Below are 25,839 nucleotides of genomic sequence, written 5' to 3' on the forward strand. Positions count from 1 at the left end.
GTTTCACTGCTGGAAGCCTACCAGCAGTGAAATTGACATTCTTGTCAGTTTCACAACTGCCTTCTGCTCAGAGCAGCAGCCTGGGGCTTACAGCTGAAGCCGTGAAACTGACAAGAATGACAGCCAACAGCAGATCTAAGTAATGCAGTGTCTACACAGACACCTAACTACACTGAAATAAGCACTACACCTCTCATGGAGGTGGAGTTATGTCAGTGTAGCAGGCCACTTACTCTGACAGAAGCAGCATTCTAGTGTAGACACTGACATAATTAGGTTGACTTAAGATGCCTTAAGTTGACTTATCTCTGTAGTGTAGACCAAGCCTTAGACAATGATAATATTGTTATGGCACACATTATGAGGTGGTGCTGTTACACAGTCTTCCAGTCTTTCTAGTGTGCAAGCAAATGTTCAGCTTTGGGATGGCACACAATACTGTTGTTAGTGTGGGGTTATGCAAGTTCTTCGTAGAGGTCAGTAGTTCAGGAAGAAATGGCTGTGTGAGCTGTAGGAGAGTTTGCTCTCTGCCTTGTCTCTGTTTATAGTCCATTCTTGAGACAAGAGTTCTGTGGGACCTAGGCCTGGAAGTTGGGTTATTATTCCTGGAAGAAGAGATTACCCTTCCTGTCATCTAACCACCACTTTTCTAGAACTAGTGTATTGTGTAACCACTAGGTAGAGTACAGGAGTATATTCAGCCTCTGCTGGGTACTTACCTGCAAAGCCCTTGGCCTAGACCTCTCCTACTATTTTTTCCAGATTGTTGACTGTCAGAAGAAGGAGCAACACTTATTGCTAAGCACAGTTTACCATGCTTCACAACTTATAACATGGTTATAGTTGTAGCTGACAGTTTCATGCTCTAAACAGGGCTCTGTTTATTTTAAGTGATTAGAGTATGCTCCTTAAAAGCTCAGGCTGCATATATAAAATATTAATTTAATCTTTAAATCTTTATAACATGCACTTTGGACCAATGTCAATAAGTAGAATTCTCCCAATTGCCCCCTAACTCAGACTCTCCTATAACCATCCTGATATCTACTAAAACGTGTCATTATATTTCTGCCACCACCCTCTGAAAAATGAGGAAAAAACAATAGTTTGAGAGACTATATTTTGAAATGTGTCCTGCAAGCTGAACAATCATGGTTCTGGACAAAATCCTGGGTCTAGAACCCCCTGGCATGCAGTCTGGGACTGGCATGGGCCCGCGGTGCACCTCAACTCTTTTCCCCCCTGCTTGCTGGGAGCCAATTTAAAAAAAAAAAAGCAACAAGCCAAAAACTAGCCAACGGGCGATTCACAAGCCAATTAAGCGAAAAACAAGCCCAATTCTGCGTTTTGGGTTTGTTCTTTGTTTTTTTTGCAGGTTTGATATGTCCGATAATGATGATTACTATTGACCAGCTTGAACTCTAAAATAATGTGCAAAAATATCAGTTAAAAGGAGGAAAGAACTGTGATTTATTATCTAAGGAAAATCTTTCATCTGCCTCATAGCTGCATTATGAAATGTGCATGTGCTCTCAGTCACAGCAGCAGCAAAAGTCCTTCCATGGCAAGGCATCCAACTGTGCTACCATAGCTACAACTGTGTTCAGAATGATTGTTAAACACGGTATAAACTATGCAAGTCAGAACCAGCCTCCTAAATCATTGTCAACCATGTCAGGTGCATGATGCCATGTGATGGACTGAACAGCTCTACCAGCTGAATCCATCTACTGTACCCTAGCTGGCCCCTAAACAGGGAATGTAACCCTAGAATTGGTTGCAGGGGACTAGACCCCTGCAGCCCCCATGGCAACCGTCCTTCATGCAGCTGTTTTCAGGCTCAGATCACAATGTATAACCCTGAGTGTGTGGCAACACTATGTGAGGTGTGTAAGTGTGTTTTCAACCTGGTCAGACAGGATGAGTAGTATAGTAAAACGTTCCCTCCCCTTGCTCGCTGTGAGCAGGGCAACCCGATGTACTGCATAGGGACAGCTCCTTCACGCTCCTGAAGCAGGAGACTGCCTGTTGGGAGAAACATAGGAACAAACAGCAAACCAGGGAGACGGGCAGGCAGCACCCATTGAATGGGTGCGCCACTTGCGCAACCGCCCCCCTTTCACCCAGTCAGCTACGCAAACCTCTTGCCGTAAATGCCTTCGCGCATCCCGGTGCTGCACTGCGGAGGTGCTGCTATTCAACCAACCTTTCTTTGCTCGCTCCTCCCCCAACTTTGCTCTATCCCCGCCCCCTTCCTCTGCTCTGATTGGCAAGGGTGGGCGGAGTCTCCGGCGGCAATTGGCTGCTGTTGTGCTGAGGCGGGGTAGGTTGCGCGCAGGGTAATAAAGTTAGTGGGGCTGGCTCAGTGCGCGTTAGAAGCGGCTGTGAGTTGGATCTCCATGGAGGTGGTGGAAGGAAGCTTTTGGCTGCTCCTGCTTGGGTGAATCGGAGGCTCCTCCTGCGTCGTACGCTCCCCCCCCTCCCTACCCCGGTCCCCGGCTCCCTCTTTTCCCCTCCCTTCTCTCGCCTCTCCCCCCGCCCTTGGTAGCCGCCGGGAGCCGGTGAAGCTGACGAGGCCCTAGGGAAGGTGAGGAAGCCGGTGCCGGCGGACAGCGCTGGGGGGTACTGTTGTCTAAAATGGCTGCCGGTAAAATGGCCGCCATCTTCTTTTCGCCGCCTCCTCTTTCTTCACTACAAAATGGCGGCCCCGGCCGTCGCGACCGGCTTCTCCCCGGTCTGTGGGCGAAGGGCAGAGACTCGCAGCTCCTCCGGCTCGGATGAGAAGCCGGGCGGAGGGAGGCGCGGCCGAGGGAGCAGGTTACGGGCTCTGCCCTTAGAAGGGCGCCTCAGCCGCTCGCGGCGGGGGGAAGGGGAAGCAGAGACCCGAGTTTTCCGGGGAGGGCAGCGTGGCTCCCGCGTAACCCCGGAGCACCTGCCTGCCCTCGCGCACATCGGGAGGGCAGGTGAGGGGCCCTGATCTGACCCTGACCTGCCCAAGAGGGGGATGCGCCTTCGGGACCGTGATCGCCCCCACAGGGGGCGGGCGGGTGAGCCCCTCGATCCAGAGGAACGTCATCACCGCCCCCCCTTTGTGTTTTTTTCCGGTGCCTCCCTGCGCTAGCGAAGGGGGAAGCGCTTTGTCTGGGCGCGAGGCTCTCGCGGGCTGCGCCTAACTGGGGAGCAGCTCGTCGCCCTGCAGAGGGTGGGCTGGGGGCTTCCTGCTTCCCTCGCCGAGAACAAAGAGCCGGCCCGGCCGAGCCTGGGAACGGGCGGGGGCGGGGGAGTGCCGGTGTCCTGCGGAGGTGCCGGTGCTGCCGCCTGCGTTTCCCGCAGCCCCTTTGTTCCTTCCCTTGTCCCCAGCCCGAGCAGGCTGCTGGAGAAGGGGGGGGAGCGGGGAGCTGCCAGGGCAGGATTAGAAAGTGTATTGCTCAAGCGGAAAGTGTCTCTAAAGAGCAGGAGGTAGCGCTTACCTGCCAAACGCGCATAGGAGGGAGGGGGGGACTTCCTCAGGGGGAAACATCTTTCACGGTTTTCTCCTCTGGTGAGGAGAACTCTGCTAGGCTCCATCATGCTTTATCTCATGACTTAATTTTTTAAAATGGTTGAGCCAGTAGAAAAGGCTATGGAAGCAAAATTTTGAAACAAAGAACTGTTCAGATGCTCGATCTTTTGTCTTCAGAGCAGACTACCTCCATGATGAGCACTGCTCTGATTTTTCTTTTAAAGGCCACCCACATTTCCAGGCACGATCAGACTGCCTCCATCTTTGAATCTTAACCATTTGTAGGGTGAAGCAAATGGGGCTTAAAGCAGTTCTGTAGTTAAAATGATTATCTTTCGTATGGATTAGATATTCATGTGACCTTATATAGGTCTGGATTAAACGCTTTATGATCTGGCACATCTGTTCACACTACAGTGTTTAGGATGCATTCCTGTTAGATTTGACATTATTGCGTGGCTGTTCCTGCCAAACTTCACCATAGTACAAATAAAGATTTATTTGAAAACTGGACAGAATCTTAAGCGAATATGACATCAGACAGAATATATATATATACTTTTTTAAAGTAACCTGTAAGAAAAAGCTTTGTCTCAGACAAGAATTTAGACCTTATTTTTGGCCACAAGAGAGACAATTATGGTCATATAATAGAGCTTTCTGAGGAAGTCCCTACAGGGCTTTATCAAGTGTTGCACATAAGGGACGGAATAAACTGACTTTCAAACCGTATTTAAGCTCTGGGGGACTTCTTATTATTTAAAAAAAAAAACAAAACCACCCATAGTTAAATTCAGATAATATGGTTTGTGTTGATAGACATCATCCTGCTGAAGAAAAGAACTGTTATAAGCACAAGCGAATAATTGAATATGAACTCTTGATTTGTTCTAGGTTTTTTTTCCCCCCACCCTGTCAATTTATTATTCTTTTGAAGATTCTTCGTTGTCAAGCCGCCAAAGTGGAGAGTGCGATTGCAGAAGGGGGTGCTTCTCGTTTCAGGTAGGTGTTGTCCATCCGCGCGCGTGCCCGCCCACCCTCCCATATGACAGACTATTGTGAAATAACTCAAAAGCAGAATGTCTGACAATATATATGTTCAACTCTCTCTGAGAATGTTGAGTTAGTTTCATATGCTAAGGGACAGATTAATTGTATCACTTTTAACTTCTGTTTGTGAAGGATGTATAGCTAAACTTTCAAATAAAATATACAAAAAAATTGTGTAGCTAGGCCTGTGCTAGAGTGTACTTTTGAAAAACCTTGAATAAGGATATATTTTTCTCTGAAACAGTGCTTCTTCAGGCGGAGGAGGTAGTAGGGGTGCACCTCAGCACTATCCCAAGACTGCCAGCAACAGGTATGTCCTATATAGCCATAAATAAAGTCTGCATGCATACATAACAGCAATTATTGATCTCAAACCTGTAGACTTCTCTAAGACACCATCTGATTAGACTTTTTTGTCAGCTTTTGTTGCCTTCCTAACAGATAACGCTGACACATTTTATTCCAGCTTTGTATACTAGAGACACATATTTTTCTTTTTAGTTAAACTGGCTAACTGTAGGCAATTACTAACAGATTTCATTTTACTGAAATGAGGTCAAGGGGGTGTGGAGAGGAGTTGATGGGGACACTAGAGAACACCCAATCCTACAAAAAAAGTATGTGGGTCTCCATAATGTCCCTATAGGCTATGGGAGCACCTATTGCACAACTACTTGCAGGTTCATAACCTAAATCTAAGGTGACATTCAAAGCTTATGCTGCTTATGACAACATTTGAGCAACATTTTCTTTTCTCAGTTTACTTCCTTTATTTATATCTTTCAATAAATATAGCGAGTTCCTGGGGAAAACCCCAGGGCAAAACGCTCAGAAATGGATTCCTTCACGAAGCACTAGACGAGATGACGACTCCGCAAATGACAAAGAACGACATGATGCAATCTTCAGGAAAGTAAGAGGGTGAGTTGGTATGTTGTTTTTAAGGTTAATATTGAGTGGCAAAGTGGAATACTAAAAATTACTCCCCCCCCCCCCCAAATATTATCTTATTAACCTATAATATAAGTACTTTATACCAGTAGTTTTCAACCTGTGGCCTTCAGACCCCAAGGGGTCTACAGACTACATCCAAGATTTCCAAAGGGGTCAACACCTCCATTAAAAGCTTGGGGGAGGGGGTGGTTTTTGGGGTCCACAAATGAAAGGTTGAAACCATTGTCTTGTATGTATGAATTGAAATACATGGTTCCTGATAGAAGGGTTAGAAAGAGGGGCAAATACATGTGCATAAGCTTTAAAGAGAATATTCCTCAAGCTGGTCAGAGATTCCTGAGTAGCTGTCTTCTGTCATGTGCCCTAAAAAGCCTCCTCTAGTAACAAACACTTACCTAAAGTGATAACTGGAAGAAAACCAGGACAACTCAAATCTTAACCCCAACTCACATAAATTAAACTCTATGGTCTATATGAACATTTTACAAACATAACTGATTCCTCTAACTTTTTTTTTTCTTCTTCTAGCATACTAAATAAACTTACTCCTGAAAAGTTTGACAAGCTATGCCTTGAGCTCCTCAATGTGGGTGTAGAGTCTAAGCTCATCCTAAAAGGGATCATACTGCTGGTAAGTCAGGTGTATTTTAAGTACATATTAATTTAGTATTCAATAAGAATATCTAAGTGATTGTACTATAAAACTAAGTTTTTGCGTAAAGGATGAATAATCTTGGTTAAAGTCTATCAGGAACAATTCTGATATAAAATAGGGCCAAATAAATGAAGGAAAATTGCCCCAAACTTAATTTTATTACATATTGGGGATTACAACTGGAAGAGAAGCAGCAGCCTAAATTACAACCAATTTAACTTTCTATTCATATATTAAAACAACCCTTCCTGGTAAAGATTTCTGCAGTAGTACAGGATGTGAAGGCTTTTTCATCTAAAGCAGGCTTTTACTAGCCACAAATGCGTCTGATATTTCTGTAGGTGGTCTTGGGACACTGTTACACTTCGAGTGCCAAGTGATAGTGTAGCTTTTTTGAAACATTGCTACTAGTAGTAGTTATACTGTGAAAAACAAGAGTTGTACTGTACTGCCCATCCTTGTGCTTTATGTAAATTACTTAAATATAGTCAGGTGAACTAAAATGGGGCTGGCAGGGACTTTGAGAGATAATCTAGTCCACAGACACGTATACCATGCTGTGACCCCCCCTGATGCTGAGGCAGAACCAAATACACTCGTCGTGAGCTCAGGCACAATTACGGTCTTAAATCCCATAGCAATGTTGTAAGGCTATAATAGATTCTGAGATGGTTGGAGGGGAGGGAGGAGGGTATTTTTTAACACTGGAATACCAGTTTATTGAAGATTACACAAGACACTAGAGTTCTCTTAAGGCTATAAGAGGCTAGGAAATACTGGGAGTCCATCTGGAACAATAGTCGCACACAAAGTGACTCTTGTAATTTTATGATTGGGTACTTTGCCTCCAAATAAAACAGTTTTAAAAATCATCTCTGTTAGTGTCCTATTGGACATACTCTATCAGGATTAAGTAGTGAATATCTTAAAGTTCTAATTGAAGTCTAATCAGGTACTGTACTAGAAACATACTATTTTCTTTAGATTGTAGACAAAGCCCTTGAAGAGCCGAAGTATAGCTCCCTGTATGCTCAGCTATGTCTGCGGCTTGCAGAAGATGCACCCAACTTTGATGGCCCATCAGCAGAGTGTCATCCAGGACAGAAGCAAAGCACAGTGAGTGTCTTATTCCTCTCTCTCTCTCTCTCTCTCTCTCTCTCTCTCTCTCTCTCACAGAAAATCTAAACTTTTTGCTTGTGTGGATAACTGCATTGGTCTGAAACCTAATTATATCTCATTTGTAGACATTCAGACGCCTCCTAATTTCTAAACTTCAAGATGAATTTGAAAACCGCACCAGAAATGTTGATAGTAAGATTTAAACTATTCTATATTAAATCTAGACTTACATCTTATGTATATCTGTACAGTATTGTTGACCAACATCTCTTTTATGTCCAGTCTATGATAAGCGTGATGGCCCCCTCCTCCCGGAGGAGGAGGAACAGAGAGCTATTGCCAAGATCAAGATGCTGGGGAACATCAAATTCATTGGAGAACTTGGCAAGCTTGATCTTATTCATGAATCTATCCTTCATAAGTGCATCAAAACAGTAAGTGTCAGGATTTCCTAAATTTGGTGTGTACCACCTCAGTAAAATAGTTCTTTACACCTAACATTCAAGTGCAAAATAGTCAATACTGCTTCAAGAGATGTATGTATTTTTTTTAGGGTGTGTATGTAGGGAAAATTGAATAGTTAATGACAGTGCAAAATAGTTGTGTGTGTTGTTTTTTTTAAAGGGGCAACTTTCAGTGCAGTACATAGCTTTTATTAAGAGTTCTATAATAATTCTCCAAGATGAGGCTTTAAATTGGTCCAGGTATTTTGCAGGATAAGGCTCTATATAGAGAGAGAGAGGGGAGAGCAGTCTGTATTTTGAATTAACCTCGTAACTGTCTGCAAAAAGAATCCCCCTCTTAATGGAAATAATCTCTCTTTAGCTTTTGGAAAAGAAGAAGAGAGTCCAACTCAAGGATATGGGGGAGGATTTGGAGTGCCTCTGTCAGATAATGAGGACAGTGGGACCTAGACTAGACCATGCAAAAGCCAAGGTATGTCTTTCTTGCAAACTGAAGTATTAACACTTTTTTTTTTTTAATGGCTCTCTGCACAAAAACAAAAGGGGGCGGGGAGCAGAAATAAGTTGCTTTTTCACAATTTTAACTCTAGAAAGCTGAGGAATTATGTACGTGAATACTAATTTTTATCCCAGAAATGCTGTAAGATTATATTACATAATGTGTGTTTTATGGCCTATAACTTTTTTGTACCCCTGGTCTCTGACTTGTCTTGTCATCTTAGTTATTTTTAGTAGCTGGTCACTGTCAGAATGTTTACAAAGCTAAATAGTATTGGCTGATATTTCTGACCTTTGCCTCACAGTGACTTGGGCAGAAGATAATCTAGGGATTCAGCTACAGTTCAGTCCAAACCATTCCTTTAAGGAAATGAGAAACAAGGGGAGGACAACAGCCTGTTTCTCTTTACCATTTGTAGATAATTTGAATACTGCCACATTTTAAATATAATTTGTAATACTCATACTGAAAAAAGAGACTACTGAGGGGGAAACTGCAACTTTAATCAACTAAGTTAAACTTGGCTTCTTTCTCCTCTTAGTCCTTAATGGATCAGTACTTTGCCCGTATGCGCTCCTTGATGTTAAGTAAGGAATTGCCAGCAAGGATTCGTTTCCTGCTGCAGGTAAGAGTGCTAGTCCTATTTCTTGCCCTCTTTGTCTCTTTCTCTTCCCCCCCCCCCCTTTTTTTTTTGGTACATTAAATTTTTGCTTTTTTCCTCTAGGATACTGTGGAGTTGAGAGAACACAACTGGGTTCCTCGCAAAGCTTTTCTTGACAATGGACCAAAGACTATCAATCAAATCCGTCAAGATGCAGTAAAAGTAAGTACTTCCATGTACATTTGCACCAAGTGTAATGATGTATTATTATTCATCTGTGGCATGTTTGCATGAAGGGGTTGGTCAAACTCCTGGACTCCGACTAAAATCTTAATTCTAGAATCTGAATAGACTGGTAATACATGTTTCTGGACTTGCAGAACTAAGATTCTAAATCTATCTTTGAAGGATCTGGGAGTCTTTATTCCTGCTCCTATGGCTCAAGGGATGAGAAGTGACTTCTTTCTGGAGGGACCGTTTATGCCACCAAGGATGAAACTTGACAGGGACCCACTTGGAGGGCTTGCTGATATGTTTGGACAGATGCCAGGTAAACTGAAATCCTAAAGCTGCTGTGGCGGCTGCGGCAGAAGCAGCATTCTCTTGAATGCCGGGTGTGTACATGACTGACTGACTGTTCTCATTCACCTTCTTATGTACAGGTAGCGGAATTGGTACTGGTCCAGGAGTTATTCAGGATAGATTTTCACCAACCATGGGACGTCATCGTTCAAATCAACTTTTCAATGGCCATGGGGGACACCTCATGCCTCCTGCTCAATCCCAGTTTGGAGATCTAGGGAAATCTTTTTTAAAAAATCAGGTAAGGAAGACTTTTGGTGATTAGGTATGTCTGAAACCTTAGTTTTTGGAATCTCTTTAGATTGAGACAGAAGTTCAGGCTTCCAGATGGATGATGGTCATCTGTGTTTGTATAAGGTTTTTACAGCTGGTAGGAAAATAAGCACTTCTTGCACACTGCAGTCATTTCTTCCCCAACTAGCCCCCCCACCCTTCCAAAAAAGAGGAAAAAATAGAGAGACTGATGCAAGGGAGACTTCTTTCTTTATTGCCAGGGAAGGTGCACATTTTATAACTAAGTCAGTGTGTAATGTGTCCATTTATTTCTTTTAAATCCATGGCCCTGGTTTTAGGGATAGAATACACTACTTTATTTTCCTCTTTCTTCCTTCCCTGGCAAATATTTTCTAGTTCCTTTGGTGGTACTACCATATTTTGTGCACCCTCGTCATCTGCACTTCTTTCTCTCTGTCTCTTTCTCTCTCTCTCTCTCTCTCTCTCGGAAATAGGGGCAAAGCCAGCTCTACCATAACCAGAATCAGGGACTGTTATCCCAACAACAAGGACAGTCGAAGGATATGCCACCTCGGTTTTCTAAGAAAGGACAGCTTAATGCAGATGAGGTATATACCTACATTACTTGCAGCATTCTTAATATATTGCCCAATGATTATAGCAAGACGCGTTATTACGAGGACTAATGCTGGACCTCTGCTTGTTATCTCCTCTTTTTTTCTTCTTTGTCCCTTCTCCACTTTCACTTTAACCCTCATTATCCTTGAGTGTCCAGCGTCCTGTGAGCAAGATTATGAGATATGAGGGCAATTTTTCAGGATTTTTCTTTCCTAATGCACGGTCAATACCCCTGGCCTTTCATATAAAGGAGCTCTTCATCTGGTCTTAATATAGGTTTGGGGGGCTTTTTGTTTGTGTTTTTAAGATCTGCTTTGGGGAGTGGTTGGCCATGATAAAATAATATTTACGTCAATTTTAAAACTGATAGTCATGTACAGTAATGCAGAGTTTTACTCTGCATTTGACATAGTCACCAAGATGTAAACTTGAATATTTTCCCTTTAAATCTTGTCTTATCTAATAGCCATGCATCTGTTTTCAAAGCAGATCACTTTGGGTCTATTTTGCAGTCATCAAAATACCAGCCCAAGGCTAAAACTCGCAATATTGTGTTTTGATACTGATTTAAGCCAAGACTTAAATATACAGGTACTTTATATTAACACATCTTGTTTCAAATTGGACCTTTTATCCTTGGTTCATCCTGTTGTTCTTGGGCGTTGAAGTATACACGTGGCCTAATCCTGATTACAGTTTTACCCGTGTAAATTCTGAAATAATCCCATTGAATACACTAGTGTGAAACTGGCATGAGATCAAGATCAGGCTTACAAAAAGTGTCCTGAGTCACTACACTACATTAGCAGGGCTTCTGAGATACTCTGATTTATTTATTGACTTGCCAGGGAACTTCAGCAATTGATGGGCTAGGATTTGTCTTCTTACAGATTAGCCTGAGACCTGCTCAATCTTTTCTAATGAATAAGAACCAAGTGCCAAAGCTTCAGCCCCAAATAACTATGATTCCTCCCAGTGCACAACCACCACGCACTCAGACACCACCTTTGGGACAGGTAAATATCCTAATTTGATAACTGCCTATTGTTTAGCTCTGTATAAATATGTATGCAATTTAAGTGCTGACAATTAAAGTAGCTGTTGCATATGCATCAAAATAAGTCACAATCGTATATAAAAAACAATGTTGGAAAGAATACAGGGTTTTCTTCTGGCTGTAGTTTCAGTAAAAGATTTGAATAAATGTAACCAAATATTTAATTTCTGAAACTACCCTAACTTTATCACTTATTTTCAAGCCTCCTCAGCTTGGTCTCAAAACAAATCCACCACTTATTCAAGAGAAGCCTGCAAAGATCAGTAAAAAGCCGCCACCTTCTAAGGAAGAATTGCTTAAACTCACTGTAAGTTAATTTTGTACTCTGTCCCACATGGGACACAGCTACTGCACGAAATCATTGGAGCTCAGATTCATTTCTATTTCAGGAAGCTGTTGTGACTGACTATCTGAACAATGGAAATGCAAATGATGCTATCAGTGGTGTGAGAGAAATGAGGGCTCCAAAGCCCTTCATACCTGAGATGTTGAGCAAAGTAATCATTCAGTCCCTAGACCGATCAGATGAAGATAAAGAGAAAGCAAGTGCTTTGATCAGCTTACTCAAACAGGAAGGAATAGCCACCAGTGACAACTTCATGCAGGTACTCCATGTTGTAGCTCTGGAGTTCTTTTTGAGCTAAAGGTTCTCTTTCTGATGCTTAGTTTTTAAGCGGACTAACTTTTTGAAGCTAAGTTATTTGAATGCTAACTTTGTAAGTGCCTGTCCCAATTGTTGTGGCTTTACAACTACATTCCTGCTTCAAATGTGACAGACAGCCTCAGTGGATACTAAGATCCACACATGAAAATGGTGAAACTGACTAGATTAAAATTATATCAAGTAAGGAATTGGGAAAACACTCTCCTTTTCTCCCCCTCCTCTATTCCTCTCTCTCTCCTCTCCTCCCCCCCCCCGTATCCTATAGTACAAGGGTTCTCAAACTGGGGGTCATAATTCTTCAGGTCGCAAGGTGGTTGCATGAGGATTGCAAGCTATCAGCTTTGCGGGACAGACTGCTCCCAGCCTCCATTAATTTGTCTCCTCTTCCCCACCCCCAAAATGTATAAGGGGGGGGTCGCACTCAGAGGCTTATGTGAAAGGAGTCACAATACAAAAAGTTTAAAAACCACTGCTATAGTAAATACAGGTGGTACTCCAAATAATATAGACACTTTTCACTGGATGTGTAGTTTCTTTTTTAGAAAGAATAGTGCTTGCATGTACGGGTCTTTCATCTTGTAGTTCCCTAGACTAATCATGTTGCTGACAACTTAATATTCTTCCCTCTTCTTAGGCATTCCTGAATGTATTGGACCAGTGTCCCAAACTGGAGGTAGACATCCCTTTGGTGAAATCCTACTTAGCACAATTTGCAGCCCGTGCCATTATTTCAGAACTGGTGAGCATTTCAGAACTGGCTCAACCACTGGAGAGTGGCACCCATTTCCCCCTCTTCTTGCTTTGCCTTCAGCAGTTAGCTAAGTTACAAGACCGAGAATGGCTAACTGAACTCTTCCAACAAAGCAAAGTCAACATGCAGAAGATGTTGCCAGGTAAGCGATCAAAATACTTACTGTGACATGACATTAATCATTTTATCTTTCAACTTCTATAAAGTGCACTAGGGTGGAAAATGCTGTGAAACATTCTTGGGGAGGGGGATGTCAGTTAATAAATAACTTTGTCATATAGTAGAATTTCTTAAATTAATCAGGTTTTTTCTACCCCACTGACTTATATTTGCTATAGTATCCATGATATTCTTCAAGTTGTCTATATGGATGCTGAGATGAGGATGTTTGCGTGCCATTGCATTCTTAATTGGAGATTCTTTTTGGCTAGTAGTGCCATCAAGATCATAAGTGGAAGCTGACAGATGTGCTATTTTTGGAAGATAGCCTGAACAGGGACCTTCCTCAGGTAGACCTTCTTTTTTGCCATGCCTTCCAACTTAAAATGCCAGTTTTCTCAGAGCACAGTGTGTGGAAGATACACAGTTGTGACTCCCTGGGAGATGGTCTTCTGGCACAGTGGTCCCTGGGGTCTCTTACATGTCTTCCCTCCAACTTCATTGATCCGTAAAGCTCTTCTCAAACTGAAATGAGAGAGAGCCATGATAGCTTTCATAACCGCAGTGTGGCCAATACTGGTGTGGTTCCTGACCCATCTGGTCTGTCTCTCTAACTTCTTTTGACTGCCCTCCTGACCCAGTAGTTGGGCTCCATAACCTGCCCAAGCTTATCATCCCTGCTTCTCAGGCCTAAAGCAGTAATGTCCTCCTGAAATTCGATTGGTTCTATGTGTAGGTAGATAACGGGAGAATCGATAGAAGATACATAATGTTGAATGTACCAGATCTGGAAGTACTTGTACTCTTGCAAGTCCTTCTGAATAGCAGGAAATCTATCTTCAGCTTTTGTTCTAATCCTGAAATTGATGGGCTTGTTCCATCTGCCACTCAGAAAAAACCCTTATCTTTGCATATCCTGCAGCAAGATTCCTTAAGGGCTTTTTTAATAGGTTCCCTCCAGTGTAGGACCACAATTTACCTTGGAACTTCAGCTTAATGCTTAACACAGTAAGAGGATCTCTCTTCAAACACAGGGCAACCTGCTTACTACTACATCTGTCCTTCAGCTGTTCATTCCTTGGTAGTTACCTAAACCAGAAGGAATGGGGAACTGGAAGCTTTCATGGCTGACCCACCATATGCTGTGATTTTTCTGAACAAAGTTACATTACAGGCCTATCACACACTTCTTCCATAAAGTATCACTGGACTGGACATCAGTCAGGACATTCAGCTGTCTTCTCTAGACAAGTGGAACTTGGATACGGTTCAGAGACTAGTCTTCATACATAGGATATAAAATGAGCCCTGGCTTTCTGTCCTTTTCAAAGTAAGTCCTCCAAAGGGCTTTCCCTGAAATCTGCCCTTGGAGGGGATCATTCAGTCTCCTCTCAGACTGAAGTGGATATGGCGGTGCATTTTGCTCTCTGGGATGAACTCCCTCGAGTCACTGCTTAGTCCATGAGGGTTCATCTAATTCCATTGCCCTCCTTAAGAAGGTACCCACCAAGGACACTTGCAAGTCAGCCACCTGTTCCTCCCTTAATACATTTTCATAGCATCATGCCTTCAGAGTGGACATAGCCTTTGAAGCTGTTCTACACTGTACAGAATCCACCTCCTAAGCACCCTCCTCCACATTAAGGAACTGTTTGGGACTTTCATGTGGTACACCCATAGGGACAATAACGCAAAGAAGTTACTTAACTTAAATGCATAGACTTTCAGGCCAGAAGGGACCATGGTGATCCTGTAATCCAGGAGTTCTCAAATTTTTGAATTGGTGACCCCTTTCACACAGTAAAACCCAGTGCAACCCCCCCCCATTAAAAACACCTTTTTTTTAATATTATATTTAACACTAATAAAAATGCTGGAGGCAAAGTGCGGTTTCAGGGTGGAGGCTAACAGCTCATGACTCTTCTGTCACACACAATTTTAACTTCATAACCTCCTGGTTCAGAACTCTTGCTCTAATCTGACTCGCACATTACAGGCCACAGAACCTTGACCACCCACTCCTTTTAATAGGCCCATAACATCTAGCTGTGTTACTAAAGTCCTCAAATCATGATTTTAAAGACTTGAAATTGCAGAGGATCTACCATTTACACTAGTTTAAACCTACTCATAGTAATTGGCATTCGTCCTGATGTCTTAGCCCTATGTGTTTTTTTTGTTTTGTTTTGTTTTTTTTGCCACTATCCCCTTTCCCATTTGCTTTGGAGTCTTAACTATGCTGTGAGGTTCTGAAGGAACTGGAGTGTCATAGTCTGCTCCTCCTTCATACCAGAGCACAAGGAGGCATACAGTGCAGATGCAGACTCATCGGCACTATTAGAAAAATATCCAAGTCTGCATGGGTGCATGTACATCGTTACCTGGAGCACCCATCGTAGCAAAACATTGTGAACTCTAGTTACTGTGCAATTGTAAGTAATCTCTCCTCCTCAGCTAAGCTGGTTTGGTTCACTGTTTGCCTTCAAAAGTTGTCTTAGTTATTCAGAATTTTTTCCTTCAATTTTTCTTAGAAATAGATCAGAATAAGGATCGTATGCTGGAGATCTTGGAAGGGAAAGGACTGAGTTTCTTGTTCCCACTTCTGAAACTGGAGAAGGAACTGTTGAAGCAAATAAAGTTGGATCCATCTCCTCAAGCCATCTATAAATGGATTAAAGACAACATTTCACCCAAACTTCATGTAGATAAGGGATTTGTGAATATTTTGATGACAAGGTGAGATGATAGGTTTGCTCTGAACTAATCATACTTTTTAGTAGTTCAGACATGTTAAAAATGGACTTGTGCTCACTCATGGCTTATGCAGTATCCACATAGCTGGAATAAAGTGTACCTTGCAGAAGGAGGATATAGAGACAAAGATCCTACACGAGAGAGTTCATGATGACTTGTTTTAGTGCTTTAAACAGCATTAATGACCCTAACCAAGTCCAAGGAAACAGATTAGGATTCCTTGCATTTGAAGAAGAACAGCCCCACAAATAACTTACCTATCTATCGCATAGAACTGAAAGGTCATTGAGTCCAGCCCCCTGTCTTCTCTAGCAGGACCAAGTATTGATTTTTGCCCCAGATCCTTAAGTGGCCCCCTCAAGGACTGAACTCTCAATTGTGAGTTTAGCAGGCCAATGCTCAAACCACTGAGCTATCCCTCCCCCAATGAGTACTTTCCCAAATAGGACCTTGTTGGTCTTGGGTTTAATGTGGGTAGTTTTAAGCAGTTGACAGTAGAAAAAATTAATAGTGAATTTAACCAACTGACAAAAGTGCCTTTTTTTTTTTTTTTTTATATACATACAGCTGCTTTTACATTGTCAAAGTAATTCACTAGTCTTAGATCAGGTTGGCAACCTTTCAGAAGTGGTGTGCCAAGTCTTCATTTATTCACTCTAATTTAATGTGCCAGTAATACATTTTAATGTTTTAGAACATCTTTCTATAAGTTTAATACATACTTACTTTACATAGAATAGTTTAGTTAAGGTTTTTAAAATGTTTAAGAAGCTTCATTTAAAATTACATTTAAAATGCAGAGCCCCCTGGACCGGTGACCAGGACCCATGCTGTGAGAGTGCCACTGAAAATCAGCTGACATGCTTCCTTTGGCACGTGTGCCATAGGTTGCCTACCCATGTCTTAAATATAACTTCAAAATGTTCTCATACAACTTTTATTTCTAGTTTCTTGCAGTATATTTCAAGTGAAGTGAGCCCACCTAATGAGGAACCAGATTCTTCATCTGCTCCTTCTAAAGAGCAGTTAGAGCAGGAAAAACAACTGCTTCTTTCCTTCAAGCCAGTAATGCAGAAGTTTCTTCATGACCATGTTGATCTACAAGTGAGTGCTCTGTATGCACTTCAGGTGCACTGCTACAACAACAACTTTCCAAAAGGTATGAATAATGTATTTATATATTTCTCTCAAATACAGTAGCAAATTGGCAAAGTATTAGTCTGGTACCATCCATGCCATGGAGTGTTTAGTAATCTCTCTGTCAGAGGGCACTCTATAATAATAGTAGCCTCTGCTACATTTATAACTAGGATGTGCTTAAAGTTTACCACCTGGATGCAACCATATACTTACCTAATGAAACTTCATTTAGCGTGCAATTGTCATCCTTGCATAGAGCTTTCTATAGCTAGGGAAACTGCTTCTGAGGAACACAATGTGCCTAATATTGAATTGGTTTACCGGGTCTCTCTCTTCCTCCCCCCCGCCCCCCTTAGGCATGTTACTGCGCTTTTTTGTTCATTTCTATGACATGGAAATTATTGAAGAGGAAGCCTTTTTGGCATGGAAAGAGGATATTTCTCAAGAGTTTCCAGGGAAGGGCAAAGCTTTATTCCAGGTAAGAAAGACTTTTATACTTCCATTGTGCTGATGAGTTCAGGGAAGCCTGTTGTAAAAATATTTAAGTACTTAGCTTAATTTAGAAATGCTCTTACGTGGCATTTATTTGGGCTGGGGAAGGGAATATGAGGCAGGATAAAGGAGCACTCCCCCTCCCCCCGAATAAAGGGGCAAAGGTCCATGATGACATGCATGCTACCAAAAATACTTGCTTTTTATGCTAGTATTTTAGGGGAAAGCCTCATGCACGAGATATACAAAATTTCTGCATGTGCCACGCAGTCTGCTCTTTCTGCTTCTGAAATTGCATTGATATGATTGCAGGTAAACCAGTGGCTAACCTGGCTGGAAACTGCTGAAGAAGAAGAATCTGAAGAAGAAGCTGACTAAAGAACCAGCCAAAGCCTTAAATTTGTGCAAACACTGTTGCTATGATGTAACTGCATTTGACCTAACCACTGCGAAAATTCATTCCGCTGTAATGTTTCACAATATTTAAAGCAGAAGCATGTCAATAGGATGTTCTTCTGCATAAGGTTTTTGTAGTATGTCTTAATCATAGTCTACCATAAAATATTTTAGAGTATCTTTAATGTTTAGATAACAGTGTATTAGCAGCATGCAATAATTACATCATAAGTTCTCAAGCAGAAGCAGTCTATTGCAAGGGTTTTCTTTGCTGCCAGTTATCATAGGCTGTTAAGTTAGAAAACTGAATAGCAACACAGAATACTGTAGAAATGCACTTTGCTCAGTGTAATACTTGAGTCGTTGCAATATTTGATTATCCATTTGGTTGTTACAGAGAATCCTTAACTGTAATCGATGGTTGTTGCTGTAATAGTATATTGCCTGTAATTCTACCTCTAGTAATGGGCTTTATGTGCTAGATTTTAATATCCTTGAGCCTGGGCAAGTGCACAAGTCTTTTTAAAAGAAACATGGTTTACTTGCACAAAAACTGATCAGTTTGGAAAGGTGGTTAAATGCCCTTGGAAGTGGTTTTTGTGGGTGTGAAACATAAAATGGTGAGAAATTGGATTGGTCCCTCTTATTATAGTATTGAAATTAAGTCTACTTAATTTATCAAGACATGTTCATGCCCTGATTTTATATACTTGTATCTATCAATAAACATTGTGATACTTGACTTGTTTCCCAATGTCTCCCACTAGAAGAACCTTTGACAGTCCAAAGCTAATTGGATTCCTTTACTACATTTGGCTGAAATGGTTTTTAAGTTAAAGTATAGAGGTGGTGGTGTGCTGGTGAGGTAGAGCTGAGGCCTTCCTAAGTGCAACTGCCCTCATTATTATAAATAAAATTTGTTTAAAAAAAGTTGATTTAAACAGTGTCTACCAGGGAGTTTGAGTGGCTTATGTGGCTGTCTAAACATATTCCTAATTTTTGCAGTTTAGCTTAAATGTCACCCTTACATTGTCTACTGAGGGATTAGGGCCAGTTGAATTTAGATTAATGCTTTATTTAATATTAGTGCAATTTCATAATATGTAGACACTGTTAAATGGTTGGTTTTTTTTTTTTTTGGTTGTTTCTTTTTTTTAAAAGATGAGATACAGGGGAGTGAGGGTGAAGAAATCCTCATCACAGGGCAAGTTTTACTAATTCCTGAGATCTGGGTGACTGCATTTTTGTAGTGGTGTGGTTGCTTGTACCTTCTTGTGAAGTATCTCATACTGGCTACATTTGAGGACTAGATGAACCACTGGCCTAACCCAGCATGGCAATAGTATTCTACAAGCAATTTAAATTAGGATTTCCTCACTTGAAGGACAAGCTATTGCCTTCTACTACAATAGAGAAATAGTATTGACAAGCTTGCAAACACTTGTGTAACTTTTTAATGAAATGTTGACAAAAGGAGAATTTTACATAAGCACTAAATTGCTGCATTTTCTGGTAGATGAGATCTTAAGGAAAGCAAGAATATAACTGTACACAAAGTGTTCAGGACTGTTATCTAAATGTTACTTCTACTGAATTATGTAGCTCATCCTATGAATAGGATGTATTTTGAGGTTGGTACTGAGGGTGCAGTTCTCAAGGGCTAGAAGCATGCTCAGTATATCATTTAAATTGGAGGTGGAGGGTGACTGGCTTCAAGTGGTGCAACATGGTCTGAAAGCTAGTATTGAAAATAGCTGTTGCCAGAGTGTGTGTAAACATCTCTTGGAAGAAGTTTTACCATATATAAATCTTTTTAATTCTCTTTACCTTTGTCTAGCAACTATTTCAACATAATGTAGGTTAGATACAGGGCAAGTGGAGGTGCCAAACTCATTGATGTTAGTAGTATGGATAATGAGCAGTACATAGGGATAACTAACATTTTAAACTGTGTAAAAACATTTTACTAATGAAGCTTCAACTGTATCCCCTTACTGATGCCTTTTTTAAATATAAAGATACTTACCCCCGTCAGAGCAGAAAGCAACATCAACTATAGTTTTCTCTTCTACTCAGACTATTCAGTTAGCCACAAACTTTGAGCTGTTTAATGATATTCTATCACTGCAGGCTCAAAATGGCATCTATGAAATGTTTTCAACAGTTGTACATCTCATCATATACATTTTACTAGGGACAAATTGGCAATTTGCTTTACCAATATTTGTTTTAATGGTGAAAGTGCACTTAAAGACAAAATCAACTTATGCTTGAGTCAGGCTGCTTATAAGCTTGCTGTTCTAAGTAACATCCCTTTCCTGCTGTCAGTGCAGCTGGACATAAATTGAAGCAGATACTGTTCACCATATAATGAAGATATGGGGGAGAGAGAACGATTGTCATCTAAGTGGTAGACAACTTAGGCTCAGGCAAACTCGTTCAAGATGGTGGCTCAAACATGAGAACAACTAGTTCCTTAGCATTAAAGGAGCATCAAAAAACCCTTTACGTGTCTCCCTCTTTTCACACAAGGAGTTTCTCTGGCTTGTAGTAATAGAAGATATACCAATCACTGATTTGACTGGGGAACATTTTAACTGCAGAAAGGCATCTTTTTATCTGAACAGTTCCTACAAAAATAGTGGCCGGAGGCAGGAGCATGGGTCCCAAGTACTACTGCAATAGTAGTTCCTTCTAGAAAATTACCTAGTTTGAGCTGTCTCTTCGTGTAGCTGACAGGCAGTTTTTAGACCTGCTTCCCAAACTTAACAGCATAGGGGAAAAATTCCATCCTGTGCTGCAGTATTGCAGTGAAGGGATTTAAGAATCACATTTCCACTCCTCCCAATTTGGGACATCAAGAATAAGTATGCAAAAGAGGCATCAAAGACAATTACAGTAGCTGGTAGGAGAGGAGGAGTCACCTGATACACCAGCTGAACCACACACAAACAGCTTGGAATGGCATTATGGGACCCTGCAAAGGACCTTTTTCTTTACATCCTCTGGCCCCAACTGCCACTAACTACAGTGCATCTCAGCAGTCTGTGCTCTTCAGTAGGACTAAGAACATGGGATTCTTCAGTAAAGAAGAGTAATCAATGGAAGGTTTACAGAGATGCACCCTTTCCACCCATGCCCTTGGTCAAATACAGACTAATCAATTCATGCTGCCGTCTGCTTTCCTGTGGGATATAGGCAGGTAGAATGAGGCCACTATCTGCTCAGCTTCAGCAGACAATTTTTCAGAAGTTTGGAACCCAAACTCAAGAGTTCCTTACAATCCCTCCACCAAAGGACCACCTTCCACAAAAGGTACAAGTTGTCCTAATAATCTGGAATGAATTAACAGTGTGTGATCCTTCTGAGCAGCCAAATGTCATCCTTCAAATTCCCTGGGCAGCATGGGGATTTGTTCACACTAGAGATTAATCAGTGGAATAATAAAATATTCTTTGCATATGTGTCAGCATAGTTCATGCTGTGGGTATGAATATAAGTTCAGAATATTTTGCATAGCCATGTCTGTTAAAACCCTGGGTGGGCCTTGTGCTCCTAGGCAAGGACAGTAGCTCTGACCCTTCCTCAGTTCTCTCACTGCCCACAGCAGCAAGATAGAACTTGACCTATGCCCAATGTACTCAGTCTTCTTTAGACTTCAGTGATGAGTACTTTTTCACAAACAGTAACTTTCTAAATTCTTCATTTTAGTTAGAAATTCCAAAATACAAAAATAGAAGAGAATCCTCAGACAACCAATGCAAATTAGACTTCAAGCTCTCTGCCCTTCGTGTGATATCCAGTTGCCACTGATAGAGTGGCGTAACCAATGTCTCTGCTGCCTGAGGGAAGCTCAGATCCCCAATAAATGCTCCATCTGTTGCTCTTTCTCCAAAAGATTGTACATCTGATACAGAGCTTCACCACAAATGTAGCTCCAACAAGCTATCACATCTGTATCAGAAGAAGGGCCTTGAGTCCAAAGACAGCTATCAAGGCTTTCCTGCTTCAGGAATGGAAGCACAGCATAAACAGAAGCTTTGGGCCTGGTGCTAACATCAACATCGAGAGCCCAGCCAACCAAGAAACTATTCCAGCTTTTAAACATCCACCTTCACCTTTCCAGCACTGATTTAGGAACCAACACCACTATTAGCACTGTTTTCACCAACATCAAACCCAATAGCACCACTATTCTGAGAGAACTCTGGTGCCAACCATGGACTACCTTCAGGCATTCTAGAAACTTTTGTCGAGATGCAGATACCTTGGATATCAAAACTATAGTCATCCAAGGGGACATCCATAAACTGTTTTGACATTTTTGAGTTCTGTGGAGCCCACATGAATTGCCTTATACATTAGCAGGGGCTTGATGGATCCTGCAAGAAGGGCTTTTGGCACGCTAGGGTTTCACTCCCCAACCTTTAAACAGATAGAGAAGAGGTGCCAAATCACACCCAGTGGGTTACTTTAAGCAATTCGATATGCATCCTACATTACGATCACTTCTTGGCAGTCCAAGACATAACAAGGTCCACTCAAAGTATCCCAATGGACAAGGATCTGAAGAAATTTGACCTTTTCATCAGAAAAAGATACTCTTTAGATTACTGCAGTTTTGAATTGCAAATTAAGCACTATTCATGAAGTAAAGCTTCCTTGTGCGGGGGGGAGAGCAACCTCATTCCTTTCCAGACTGTCACAGAACTGCAGAGAGGAACTGAAGGACAGTCACACCAAAGGCAGCATTACAGGCAGCCATGGGTGAGTCAAGACAGAGCCACCTGGTCCATGGCCACAACTATCCTGATACTCTGAGCATCTTTTCTGCAGGCAGCAGGCATCCCTTGGATGTCCAAGCAATCTTCAAATATATATCTTCGAGGGAATGGATCTGTTTAGCTTTAGGATGGATGAGGCATTCCACTCTAAGACTCTAGGGTATGTTAAGATACCTCTGGATCTATAGCCCCATGTCATACCAGAAATCATTCTGATACCAGCACTCTCCAAGGCGGAGAACATCGTCCTTCATCCAGACCAGTTATTGTGAGCATGTGCTGTCATGTTTTGGGGTGCAATTCAGACCAGTGAGAAGTTGTCACTGCTTGTCATGTAACACTGAGGGACTTAGAATGCTCCGCTGCTGTAGCTCCCTGTCTGGACACTCCCAGCCAGCATATAAACACTGGGTGTCTGTGTTAAGAAGCCTTAGTTCTTCTTCGAGTGATTGCTCATATCCATTCCAGGTAGGTGTATGTGCTGCGCGTGCACGTCTGCCGGAAACATTTTACCCTAGCAACTCCAGTGGGCCGGCAGGTCGCCCCCTAGAGTGGTGCCACTATGGCACTAGATATATACCCCTGCCGGCCTGCCCGCTCCTCAGTTCCTTCTTACCGCCGTGTCGGTTGCTGGAACTGTGGAGTGCGGCTTGCTGACCTCCACGTCCCTAGCTCTCCTGTTCATCTTCATTGTTTGATTGTAGATAGTTCTTAGTTGAGTTTAGATAGTCCTTTAGTCCAGTAGTTAGTTAGAATCTTGTAAATCGTTATCGAACGTTGCCTGCGGGTGGGCCGTTGCCCTCCCTGGCACCGGGCCCATGCCTGGCTCGCTGGGTTTCAAGCAGTGCTCGGCGTGCAAGAAGCCTGTGCCTACAAGCGATCCCCACGACGCATGCCTTAAGTGCCTTGGGGAATCGCACATTAGTGACAAGTGCCACATTTGCAAGGCCTTTAAGCCTCGCACTAAAAAGGAGAGAGACCAAAGACTTCGCGCTCTCCTCAGGGAAGCGGCCCTGTCTCCGGCACCGGCGGCGCAGTCAGCCAGTTCTACTACTGCACCGGCAAGACTCCCCGGCACCGACCATCTCCGGCACCGGGAACAGATCTACGTCCCTCGGCGTCTGCGACACCATCAAGGCAGGCCCGAGCGGACCGCCCGGCACCTACCTTAGCCGCGGCTCCGCCTGCAGGACTGTTGTCGACTCCGGGCCCAGAAGGTCCGTCGAGTCCAGCTCCACCTAGCTCCCCCGTAAGATCAGGGGTCGAGCTAAGGGTCCCATCGACGCCGGAGACCTTTGCCTCGGCCCAGGACTTAATTGCACTTACGGAGCCATCGCAGCCTCAGCCGGCACCCCCGGGATGCATAACTTCCAGGGGTAAGCCGATGCTTCGAGCGCTGTCTCCCGAGTCCTGGCACCGATCACCCCGGAGGCGCGAACGCTCACGCTCGGGGCGCCGCTCAGAGTCCCGGCACCGGTCGCCCAGACGGTACCGGTCGTACTTGCGGCACGGATCATCATCCGCACGGTCCCGGTCGGGCTCATCTCACCACCGGCACCGAGACTCCAGGAGCCGTTCGCCTCGGCGTTCGGCCCCGCGGTCGCCCTCCCGGCACTGAACTGGTGGCAGGTCCCGAACCCGGTCGACCTCCCGGCACCGCGCTGGTGGTAGGTCCCGGTCTCCGCTGCCGACCTGGCACCGCGTTCACAGAAGGTCGCGGTCCCGCTCCCGGCACCGACATTGCTCCCGCTCGGGATCTCGGCACAGATCATCACGCCGTTCCCGGTACCGATCCCGGTACTGATGTGGGTCGCGGCACCGAGCCTCGGCACCGAGGGGAGCGTCAGTCACGGCGCATAGAGCTGCATATCATCCAAGCTCGGCGCCCCCCTGGCCTTCTAGGGAGCCGTCGGTTTCCTCCGACACTGACAGTGTCTATGCCATGGCACAGGACAGGCACGCGGGCCTGTTCCAAGACCCTCTACCACAAGAACGAGGGCCTCCACAGTGGGGATTTTGGACCCCATGGGCATACTCTCAGGCCCAGGGTCCGCAACACATTACCCCCGCCCTGTGGCGGAGCGCAGACCACCGGAGACGACGGCGTCTAGACCCCCTCACTCCCCGGAAACGGACGATACTCACCGGGACCCAGAGCTCCCTCCGGAAACGGAGGTGCAGCCCCTCACGGAACCCCCCGTGGACACCTTGTTGCCGGGGGTCTCTTCATCCTCGTCTCCGGATGAGGCTGTGGCGGGCACCTCGTCCTCCAGCTCCCCCCCCCCACTGGATTTGAGGGCACACCAGGACCTCCTCCGCCGGGTGGCACAGAACCTGAACTTGCAGGCGGAGGAGGTGTCGGAAATTGAGGACCCGGTGGTGAGCATCCTTTCATCCGATGCGCCCACCAGAGTGGCACTGCCCTTCATAAAAACGATCCAGACTAATGCCACTAACATCTGGTAGTCACCGGCCTCCATCCCTCCGACGGCTCGAGGGGTGGAGCGAAAGTACATGGCCCCCTCAAAGGGCTATGAATACTTATACGTTCACCCGATCCCCTGCTCGTTGGTGGTCCAGTCAGTGAACGATAGGGAGCGCCACGGGCAAGAGGCCCCAGCGCCCAAGTCGAAGGAGGCGAGGCGGATGGACCTCCTGGGCCACAAGGTCTATTCGGCGGGGGCGCTGCAGATCTGGGTCTCAAACCAACAGGCCCTCCTCAGCCGCTACTCTTTCAATTCCTGGGTAGCGGCGGGGAAGTTTGTGGAGCTCTTGCCCCAGGATGCACGCCAGGAATTTTCCACCATCCTGGACGAGGGCAAGAAAGTAGCAAGAACATCGCTACAGGCCTCCCTTGATGCTGCCGACTCGGCCGCTCGGACCCTAGCTTCGGGGCTTACGATGCACCGGATTTCTTGGCTGCAGGTCTCTGGCCTTCCGCCGGAGCTCCAGCACGCAATCCAGGACCTCCCCTTCGAAGGCCAGGGCCTGTTTTCGGATAAAACAGACCCTAGATTGAAGGATCTAAAAGATAACAGGGTCATCATAAGGTCGCTGGGCATGCACACGTCGGCGACACAACGTAGGCCGTTCAGGCAGGAAAACCAGCAGCAGCAGCGGCGGCCATACTCTCAATTCCGCCCACGGCAGGACCTTTCGAGGCGCCAAGGCAGGAACAACCGCCGCAGGCAGTCTGGTGGGCAAACGGGGCAGAACCAAGGCTCCACCAAGGCCCCTCCAGGACCTAAGCCTTTGTTTTGAAGGTGCGCCCGGGGGCGCAGTACCATTTTCCCCTCCGGATCCTTCCCTGCAGTTTTCCAACCGCCTTTTCTTTTTCCTCCCGGCGTGGACCCAAATAACGTCG

The 25,839-nt window shown here is 44.1% G+C and overlaps 1 protein-coding gene and 1 non-coding gene across 2 annotated transcripts; both read left to right on the top strand.

Annotated features, from left to right (window-relative positions):
• The first annotated feature begins 2,153 nt into the window (after positions 1-2,153).
• EIF4G2 (eukaryotic translation initiation factor 4 gamma 2) lies at positions 2,154-18,433 on the top strand. The gene is made up of 22 exons (XM_030562131.1): positions 2,154-2,323; positions 4,397-4,504; positions 4,797-4,862; positions 5,348-5,473; positions 6,035-6,137; positions 7,146-7,277; positions 7,406-7,472; positions 7,563-7,714; positions 8,106-8,216; positions 8,785-8,868; positions 8,968-9,066; positions 9,253-9,394; positions 9,507-9,667; positions 10,155-10,268; positions 11,169-11,294; positions 11,538-11,642; positions 11,725-11,940; positions 12,634-12,892; positions 15,441-15,645; positions 16,611-16,822; positions 17,160-17,281; positions 17,608-18,433. Exons 1-22 carry the CDS (start codon positions 2,154-2,156, stop codon positions 17,671-17,673), a joined length of 2,946 nt encoding a protein of 981 aa, XP_030417991.1. The 3' UTR covers positions 17,674-18,433.
• On the top strand, positions 10,305-10,470 carry LOC115651786. The gene has a single exon (XR_004000453.1). It is a non-coding gene; the product is annotated as a small nucleolar RNA SNORD97 (small nucleolar RNA).
• Positions 18,434-25,839: the final 7,406 nt, after the last annotated feature.

This window comes from Gopherus evgoodei, chromosome 4 (genome assembly GCF_007399415.2).
Source record: "Gopherus evgoodei ecotype Sinaloan lineage chromosome 4, rGopEvg1_v1.p, whole genome shotgun sequence".
NCBI classification, from domain to species: Eukaryota; Metazoa; Chordata; order Testudines; family Testudinidae; genus Gopherus; species Gopherus evgoodei.